The sequence below is a fragment of the Antedon mediterranea genome, chromosome 2, assembly GCF_964355755.1.
Source record: "Antedon mediterranea chromosome 2, ecAntMedi1.1, whole genome shotgun sequence".
Classification (NCBI taxonomy): Eukaryota; Metazoa; Echinodermata; class Crinoidea; order Comatulida; family Antedonidae; genus Antedon; species Antedon mediterranea.
In genome coordinates this window covers 36,351,107-36,361,678 of record NC_092671.1, presented here as the reverse complement: position 1 = coordinate 36,361,678, position 10,572 = coordinate 36,351,107, and the positions used below count along the sequence as shown (strand labels likewise).

At 38.8% G+C, this 10,572-nt stretch overlaps 1 protein-coding gene across 1 annotated transcript in view; it reads left to right on the top strand.

Moving 5' to 3' along the window:
- The window catches only part of LOC140040926 (uncharacterized), a 45,322-nt gene that overhangs the window by 14,230 nt on the left and 20,520 nt on the right, over positions 1-10,572 (top strand). Inside the window, exons 9-20 of the mRNA XM_072087207.1 lie at positions 143-276; positions 585-744; positions 1,086-1,372; positions 1,575-5,166; positions 5,379-6,464; positions 6,559-7,284; positions 7,403-7,558; positions 8,029-8,418; positions 8,875-9,171; positions 9,398-9,592; positions 10,079-10,193; positions 10,376-10,502. Coding sequence (XP_071943308.1) covers positions 143-276; positions 585-744; positions 1,086-1,372; positions 1,575-5,166; positions 5,379-6,464; positions 6,559-7,284; positions 7,403-7,558; positions 8,029-8,418; positions 8,875-9,171; positions 9,398-9,592; positions 10,079-10,193; positions 10,376-10,502 — 7,265 coding nt within the window. The remainder of the gene's footprint in view (positions 1-142; positions 277-584; positions 745-1,085; positions 1,373-1,574; positions 5,167-5,378; positions 6,465-6,558; positions 7,285-7,402; positions 7,559-8,028; positions 8,419-8,874; positions 9,172-9,397; positions 9,593-10,078; positions 10,194-10,375; positions 10,503-10,572) is intronic.

Here is a 10,572-nt window from a genome sequence, read left to right as displayed (position 1 = left end):
GTATTGATGCTTAAATATACTATTAGCTAATACATAGCTGTATTTATAGTATATTTATACTGTATAATTTATTTGATTGTATTCTATTTAGAAATGAATATTAAAATAAACTCTAAAAGTAAATCATCTTTTATAACTATAGGTGGGCTCAGGTCAAGCATAACCTCCAGCGGAGTGCCATACGGCTCGTTTATCAACCCTCGTGATCCGGGAAGTGGTGGTGGAGGCTCAACAGGTGGAAGTGGAGGAGGAGCAATAAACATCCTTTCAGGAAAGGTACATTAAGTACTAATATACTGTAATTACCTGGGTAAAAACCCTATTTAAGGAGCTTTATGGCCAGTTTATGCTTAGTTATTTACCTAAATAAGGTTTCCTGGGCACACAGTTATGGCTAACTTGTTTAAAGCCATGTCACAATGAAACTAGACTACCTTTCTATGCTTAGTCGTTACATTAGGCATTTAAAGATGGTCATGAAAAGTAATAAAGGTTGTGATAAGGTATGTGCTAGTACCCTGCCTTTTTTTTCTATTTGTTCAAAATGTACTATTCATAACATAAAAGTGGATTTGGCTTTACAGGGCATTGTAATCAATGGTGTAGTAAGTGCTGATGGAAACAATGGTACTGGATATGGTGGAGGAGGAAGTGGTGGAAGTATCAACATTGACGCACCAAATATCTATGGACGTGGATCTATTAGCTGTAATGGTGGCAATGGTTACCCGTCTGGTTCATATAGTATGTACAAGGCCTAATTGTTTCTATCGTATTTTCATATTTGTCATTCACTGTGATACTGTACCTATAGGTTGATATAAGGGATGTGACTGTGATAGAGTCAGTATAGCTTTGAGGTAACCATGTTACCTTGAAGGGTTCCAATAGAAACCAGTCTCTAACTGTTGAAATTAACTTTAACTGTTGAATGATTGGAGTGAATAATTTATGTAAAGTTAAACTTAATCATAGATTCTAAAAATATTTAACTGTTTGCCTTCAATTATGTAGTTTAAGTGTATATGTAAAATAATATATTGATCAATGTTTTAATAACTTGTGTACATTGTGTGTTTATTTAGGCGTTGGAGGGGGAAGTGGAGGCCGTGTAGGCATGTACTTGACAGAAACATCATTGTTTAAAGGAAGTGTTAGTTTAGCCGGTGGAACAGGTACAGCCTTTGGTGGACCGGGTACACTATACACGACTGTAACAACAGGGAGTGATATAAAAACATATCTGGATGTGGACAATTTGAACCGAGATATCTCCAGTACATATCAAGTAATACTTGATGAACCAGCTACTGATGTATATGTTTTGGACATAGTCACTCTTAAGGGAAAAGCTTCTGTTTCCTTCAAAGTGGTATGTGTTACAAACATGTTTTTGTTATTTTTATTACTTGATGTGTGTCATTTTTTATTTCAATTCATTGTTTTGGTAACTTAGTTATGATGGAAAAGACATGATAAATGCATTGAATTTAACTCTCTTATTTAAATTTATCTTATGTAAACAAGACAGTGCATCTGTGTGTTAATACTTCTGTTTTCTCATTTAACTTTAGCTTTCTGTAGTTACAAACATCACAATTCAAAACATTGAAGGTGACAAATCAGGCTTGATAACAATTGGAACACGACAATATCTACACCTTGTTCACTTTAGAAGGACACGCCCATTGGCAAACATCAAAGTAAATATTGGAGGTGTTTTAACAATTTCACCATTTACCGATATAGTTGCTATCTTAGATGTTGCTGGAGGTATATACGGACAAGAAGACATTATTTGTCATGGTTCGATAAGGCTTTACCATTCTGGATATTCTGTTTGTAACAACTGTTCAAGCAGCAGTAATGAGGTTGGGCAGTATCTGCTGCAGTCAATGACAGTTAGAAGCGGTGGGAAATTACAAATTGTTGGTAGTGGTGTACGAGATCTAAACAATAATGCAATACAGTTAAGAAGTAGAGTTTTTAATATCGATCACTCAGGCAGTGTTGCGGTGGGAGATGGGTTTGTTGCTTATATTCATCGTGGAAAAATAGAACGATCTGGAAATATCAATGCTGATTTTGTTGGTTATTCTTCTGCTAGCGGACCAGGACATGGTTACACATGTGGTGGAGGTACTGGAGCTGGGCATGGTTCAGAAGGAGGCAGGACTTGTAGTAATAACAACAGAGGAATAGAATATGGCCCTGACTGTTTGGACACCCTAGTTGGCAGTGGCGGAGGTATTGATAGTCATGGTTATAATGGAGGTCCAGGTGGAGGGGCTGTAAAGTTAATTGCAAGTTCTTTGATTGAATTTGAAGGGTTCGTCTCTGCAAATGCACAATCTGGGGCTGCTGGTGCCGGAGGAGGGAGTGGGGGTTCTTTGTGGGTCGATGGACTTTATATTGAAGGATGGGGTAGTCTGAAGGCTAATGGTGCTGATGCCACTTACCATACATATATATACTACCATACACACTCCCATTCAAGTACTAGACATCATTATGGTGGGGGAGGTGCCGGTGGCCGTATATCAGCATATTCTCCTGAATATCTACATGCTGTTGTACTTAACAACAGGTATGTTGACGGAGGCACGGCTGTATCATCTGAAGATGGGGGTGATGGAACATTATGCTTTTCAGGTCAGCAATGCAGTAATCATGGGACTTGGTCATATGAAGACGAAAATTGTGCATGTTCGTCTGGTTATGTTGGATTTGCTTGTCAAATAAAATGTGATGACATAATGTGCAATGGTAATGGAGTGTGTACTGAATACGGAAGCTGTCAGTGTAATGATGGATATGTTGGCTACTACTGTGAGTTCGAGTGTGATGCGGAGACAACATGTTCTGGACATGGGATGTGTTCGCAGTTAGGTGAATGCTTATGTGATCCTTGTTTCCATGGTAGCAGCTGTTCAATTGCATGTTCAGATAATGGAGAGTGTGTGTCAGATGTGTGTGAATGTGATCCATGTTACCTGGGTGAGTTTTGCCATTCAGAATGCAACAGTCGTGGTATCTGTTTTAATAACACATGTACCTGTGATGAAAGCTGGCGTGGAGATCTATGCACAGTTGCTGGATGTCCTGGTGAGACTGAAGATTGCTCTGGCAATGGAATATGTAATCCATCAATCCACATGTGTATATGTGAGCCTGGGTGGACAGCAAATGACTGTTCTCAGCCTGATTGTCCAGGAGAACCAAACTGTTTCAATCGAGGATTTTGCAATTCTACTGTTCATCCACCAATGTGTCAAAACTGTTCAGCTGGCTATATGGGTCCAGATTGTAATGACATATGTGAGAATGGACATCAAGAACCGGCTGATAGTGGTTTTTGCTTGTGTGATCCATGCTGGACAGCATCAGGATGTGACGTTTTATGTTCTAGTCATGGACAATGTAATGATGCAAATGCAGAATGCGATTGTGATGTCAGCTGGAGAGGAGTCCTATGTGATATACCTGGATGTCCAGGTAAAGATGAAGATTGCTCCGGGCATGGAGACTGCAATAGCGCCATCCATGAGTGTGATTGTTACCCAGGCTGGACGGGTATTGATTGCGCTACCGCTGATTGTCCAGGAAAACCTGACTGTTTTGATCGTGGAATCTGTAATGATACCCTTGACCCTCCAATATGTCAAAACTGTATTCTATTATGGATGGGGCCTGCATGTAATGACCCTTGTATAAATGGAATTCAAATGCCAATGAACAGTGGTTTCTGTAACTGCAGTAGGGGTTGGAGTGGTGTAGGCTGCGATTCAGAATGTTCAGAGCATGGACAAATTATAGACAATGAATGTGTTTGTGATTATGTAACCGGTTGGAAGGGAGAGTTGTGTGACGTTCCTGGTTGTCCTGGACTATTTGGCTTAGATTGCAGTGGACGTGGTAGCTGTGATAGTTCACAACCCTTGTGCACTTGCAATAGTGGATGGGAAGGCATTGGATGCGAAGATCCTGATTGTGCTGGAAGCCCTGACTGTGCTGACCGAGGAATATGCAGTGCTGATTTTGACCCGCCGATATGTGTCAATTGTACTAAAGGTTGGATGGGGCCAGCGTGTGAAGACCCATGTACGCATGGTGTACAGACCCCACCAAACAGTGGCTTCTGTAAATGTTTAGATGGCTGGAGTGGTATAGGTTGTGACGCTGAGTGTTCTCTTCATGGAACAATCATTAATGGAGAATGTAATTGTACAGAAGGATGGAGAGGAGAGCTTTGTGATATTATTGGATGCCCCGGAGAAAATATTGATTGTTCTGGACATGGAGAGTGTAACTTGGCTACTCAAAAGTGTACCTGTGACAATGGATGGACTGGAAAAGGATGCAATTTACCAGATTGCCCTGGACATCCAAATTGTTATAACCAAGGTTTTTGCAACACTACTTTTGATCCACCTAAATGTACTAATTGCAGTTCAAATTGGATGGGCCCGGATTGTAATGAACCATGTTTGTATGGTAGTCAAGTGCCTATGGATAGCGGCAACTGTGTATGTGAGCCATGTTATTCTGGTAAAGGCTGTACCGCAGAGTGTACTAACAATGGTCAGTGTCGGAATTCAATGTGTGAATGTAGTCCAGGTTGGTGGGGTGACTATTGCGAGGTCATTGGTTGTCCTGGCATTGACATTGATTGTTCTGGACATGGTGATTGTAATTCTGCAATACAAGTTTGTTTCTGTTATCCTGGTTGGAGAGGAGATGGATGTGAGATTCCTGACTGCCCAGAAGATTGTAACAACAGAGGCTTCTGTAATGGAACAAACCGTGACACTCCAGTTTGTACCAATTGTAAACAAGGCTGGATGGGAGCAGCGTGCGCTGATCCATGCACACATGGAACACAAGTTCCAATGGATAGTGGCTTCTGTGAATGTGAACCGTGCTACACCGGCTTTGGATGTAACAGCGAATGCTCCAATAGAGGAAAATGCGACCAAAAACTACAAAAATGTGTCTGTGATAATACCTTCCTTGGTAAACAATGTGAAGAAGTTGGCTGTCCTGGAAAACCTGTGTGCAGTAACCATGGAGACTGTAACAGCGCTACTCAGAAATGCTCTTGCTATCCTGGATGGTCTGGTAAGGCATGTGATTTCCCAGACTGTCCTGGCATTCCAAGTTGTTCAGGTATGGCAAGACATTTTTGTCTACATCAAAATTAGAAGTTGTATATACCATTAGGTGTGGCATACACTTAACAATCAATTCTTTAGTTTTAATTTTAGTAAAAACAATCTTTATCTGTGTGAGAATTTATTAAAAATAATTAATTTCTTGCATATTTCTATATAAAATTTTGTTTACATTTTTAATACCTTTTCCAATATTTTGTTATTCAGGTAATGGCCAGTGTTTAAGTACAACGCCACGTCAGTGCGAATGCTACCCTAAATGGGCAGGTGATGTGTGCAATGTTAAATGCGAACATGGAACAAACATTAATGGTGATAAATGTGTATGCGATCCATGCTACTATGGTGTGGGATGCAATAACATCTGCTCTGGAAATGGTAACTGTGAGAATGGAATATGCCAGTGCACCTTTGAGCTTGGCTTTCAGGGTGACTTCTGTCAAATACCTGGTTGCCCTGGAAATTGTAATGGACATGGGGAGTGTAATCTTGCCACATTTCAATGCATTTGTGATGCAGGTTGGAAAGGAATTGGATGTGAAAACCCAGATTGTGTTGGCACTCCTGATTGTTACGGACGAGGAGAATGTTCCTATAATTCTACCGAGGAATATCCACGCTGTATCAATTGTGATCCTCCTTATATTGGTGACGCTTGTGAATTAGAATGTATAAACGGTGTTGGAATTCGATCAGACAATAACGAATGGGAATGTGTGTGTAGTGATTGTTACTATGGTATATCCTGCAACTTATTATGTAACGGCCAGTCAACAATATGTAATACTACAACCAATACTTGTGACTGTGAATTTGGCCCGTGGCGTGGTCAGTTTTGTGAAATACAAGGTTGCTATGGGTATGGTGAAGATTGTAGTGGTCACGGAGAATGTAACCGCGCAACACGTGAATGTTACTGTCGAAGTGGCTGGAAGGGAGATGGATGTGAATTACCGGATTGCCCAGGAACACCAGATTGTAACAACAGAGGAGATTGCGTTGCAGAAGAGCCAACACCTATGTGTAGAAACTGTGACCCTGGGTGGATGGGACCAGCATGTGAATACCCTTGTGTTAATGGAAGTCAGATCCCAATGGATTCTGGGAATTGTACATGTGACCCATGCTTTCATGGGCCTGGTTGTGATATTATGTGTTGTGGAAATGGTACATGCAATGAAAATGGTGTCTGTGACTGTAATTTTGGACCAGGACGAGGTGAATTCTGCTGTAACCCAGGATGTCCTGGAAAGTTTGACCTTGATTGTTCAGGACGTGGCTCTTGTATTGCTGGTAAGTTACATTCCTTTCTTGTTTAAAAGGTACTAAACTGATAATAATATAGACAAAAATTGTGATACCAATCGATATTAATTCATTTTTGTAGGTACGTGTTATTGTAATGAGGGTTGGCTCGGAGTAGGCTGTGAAGCTGCTGATTGTCCCGGGGAACCAGATTGCAATGGCAGAGGAAACTGCTATGATAGAGGTGACAAACCAGAATGCCGTGATTGTCACAGTGGATGGATGGGAGTCGCTTGTGAAATACCATGTGGTCCTAAAAATGGCTACCAATACCCAGATAACAGTGGTCAGTGTATTTGTACGCATGGTTGCTGGCATGGCCGTAGTTGTGACATAACGTGTAATGGTATAGGCATCTGTGAAAATGACACACAAACATGCAACTGTGCAGATAATGATGGACTCAATCCTGGAAATTGGGGATTGTACTGTGAAGAACCATCCTGCAAGGGTGTTGGGAGTCCTTGCTCTAATCACGGTATATGCACTGTGAATGCAGATGAGGAATCTATTTGTTTTTGCAATAACGGATGGCTTGGTGAAGGTTGCCATATTCCAGATTGCCCTGGTGATCCTGATTGTAACGGTCATGGTGTCTGTGACGGCAGTACAGGAATTCCTCTTTGTATTGAATGCGATAATGGTTATACTGGATATGCGTGTCAACAACGGTGTGTTAATGGCACAACAACCCAGAACAGGACATGTGAATGTGCTACATGTTTTGGTGGTGTCGAGTGTAATCTGGAATGTAGCGGACATGGAAAATGTAACAATGGAGAATGTGTTTGTGACCAGGCATGGTGGGGTGAGTTTAAATTTTGTTCTTTACCAGCTGTGTAATTTGTGTATATGTGCAGCAGCAACTCTTCTCTTTTTGTTGCGTTCAAATTTGTTTAAAACTGAATATTTCTTAACATTTGCAGGACCGGATTGCAGCTATCGTGGTTGTCCTGGTGATGGCAGTAACTGTACAGGTCATGGTGTATGTTCACTTGGTACTCAGGAATGTATTTGTGAGTCTGGATGGATAGGAAGTGGTTGTAATATTCCTAAGTGTACTGATGATTGTAATAATAGAGGTAACTTACAGAAAATTTACTGTACTTAGATTACTTGTATCTAGTCTTCATCCAATCACCTTAAGCTCTGTCTACACTATCAAACTAGTTTGACAAAAAAAGTGTGATGTACCCAAATATGATACTGATATGCCCAAATAAAAATGGACACATACAATGGACACATCACACTTGTTTTGTCAAACTAGTTTGATAGTGTAGACAGAGCTAATAAGGGTAATATTCAAAATTCTCATAACAATATTAGAGATTTAGAAATGTTGAGTATTTCCGTAATATACAGTATTATGAGTTCATCTTTGATGATTTTCCTTGTTTGTCATTGTTCATACAATATTCATAATTAATATGATACAATTATTGCTGATGTTCTGATTAATATTTGTTATCATATAATTAGTATTGTATTGTTGTTTGTATAATATTATTATTATATTATTTATTATTATTATTTCATTGTTTATTTTTAGGTGACTGTGATGGTATAAATTTTAACCCACCATCATGCGTTAATTGTACAGATGGATGGATTGGTGGTCATTGTCACATTCCCTGCACCCATGGTGAAGAGATTCCACCACAGAGCAGTCGATGTGTATGCGATGCTTGCTACTCTGGCCTTGAGTGTAATATAGAATGTTCAGATAATGGTGTATGCAATGGAGGTGTCTGCGAGTGTATTGCAGGTTTTAAGGGTGAAATGTGTGACCAGCTCGATTGTCCAGGTGAACCAGACTGCTCAAATGTCGGTAGTTGTCTACGAAGAGAAGGTCAGTCTATCTGTTCGTGTAAACCTGGATATAGAGGGGATGACTGTAGTGAATTCTACTGTCCAGGTACTCCTGAATGTAATGCAAATGGTAAGTATCTTGGTTCCCACTAGAACGTAACACAAGGACGTAAACGCAACGCAAGCGTTTTAACCAATGACAAGCAAAGTTATAGCAATCACAAACGAATAAGCCATCGCTTGTGATTGGTCAATTCACTTGCGTTGCGTTACGTCCTTGCGTTGCGTCGCTAGTGGGAACCACGCTTAAGAGACATGTATACTGGTGAGGTTTATGGGTTTACTTTGCTCAAATAATGCTATGTATTTGAAGGATGAAGTTTTATGAAAAAAAAAATGCTTTTCGTTGATAGATAGCATTCTTCACTGTCCTTTTTAGTGTCTCTAAAGCCTTGTCTAAAGTTTATGTGACAAAAAAATGTGATGTGCCCATGTATGGAAATAATGATGTCATATCACTACCATATTTAAGCATATCACTACCATATTTGGGAACATCACTAATAAACCATATTGACTTTTATAGGAAATTGTACCAACATTGGCGTAATTCCACAATGTGTGTGCTATCCTGGCTTTAGTGGTGAGGTTTGTGAACGCTGCCGCCCTCGATATGCTGGAGACATGTGCGAAAAATGCGAAGAGTTATACATCGGGTATGATACAGACTGTGGCGTTGCTTGTATCCATGGATACGCTGAAACTGAAGGTGGAGATGTTTGTAAATGTTACAAAGATGAGGAGAATGGATTCTGGACAGGAGCAAGTTGCAATGAATGTTTTGAGGGATTTGATGAACCTGACTGTAAAACATGCATACGTAGTAAGATTTCAAATTTTTATACCTGTTAAGGACTTCTTTCAAATTACTTTGGCTTTTTATTGATTAACTAAAAAAACAAAAGAAATCTACTATCTCTAGTGTAATAAATTAAATCAAGGATTTTAAAATAAGGGGTTTAACCTAATAATTGTAAAACTAGACTTTAAGATGTAAGATCACGTTTATATTCTACTGTGAAATAAACTGCTCTAATTTCCAATTTTAGGTCGTTTCGGAGAAGCCTGCGTAGAAGAATGCCATGTGGGACAAGGAGTATACATTGACCCATTGGATGGTGTTGGAGGTCAGAATTTAGTTCAGCCAGTTGTCAATTGTGTAGAATCTGTTTCTAATGGCACGGGTTATACAGTATGGTTTGGATATGAAAATGATAATGAACATAATGTTTACATTGCTATTGGTAAGTTACTTTACTATATAATAGTATAGTATAGTCATCCACTCTATAGTGATTTTCAATGGTTGAGATCTGGAAGGCGTTTGAGGGCTACACGTTGTAGAACAAAACACTTCCTTAATTCTTTTGTTCCGTACTCAATTAGACATTTTAATAATCGTTGAATTTTGTTGCTATGTAATTTTATTGTATTAACCTTTTAACTTTGAGCAATTGTATGTCACATGAATTTCCGTATGGATAAATAAATTGAACTATGAACCTTTGTAACTAAATTACTAGTTTAACAAGGTTTTCATCTAATAGCAACACTCTTTATAAGATTTCAATTTTTTAACACTTTTTTACATCAAGAGAATACACTTATATGCGAGTATTTCAAACGTGTTCTCATTTATATTTTAGGTTCATTTTCAGAAAAAGTAATAAAATATCTCGACACTGTATTACTAATACATTTTCTTTACTATTGTTCTTCATTCCTTAAAGGACCTGATAATAGATTCCATTTTTCTAATGAAGATGAGTTTATTACTATCAATGAGAACCAAGGCCAGCCTTCTAAATTTAAACCAGGCAAACATACTAATATGTTTAAAGTGAGGTAAGTAATATTGCTCTTCATTTGTTTCACTATAATGTAATTGAGATAATATTAGTACTAGACTAATTTAATATGTAGGCTTATATCAGTCTCTCCATATCTTCTTCTCATCACTTGGTCTATTAATTGTGCTGTAAAATTATTTTACAAATTGGTTTTTAAATTATTATTTGTTTACACAGAGTTTCAGATAATACAGTTAATGTAACCTGGTATATAGCCTACCTAGTTTCCAACCAGAGACATGATGTGACTGCTTATCCAACTTACCCTAAACGATGTACTGGATTGGAACAGGACCAGTATGATGTAAGTATATAATTGATTTCAATTATATTTATGGTTATATCAACAATGATGTTGTAAGATGTTTTCATAA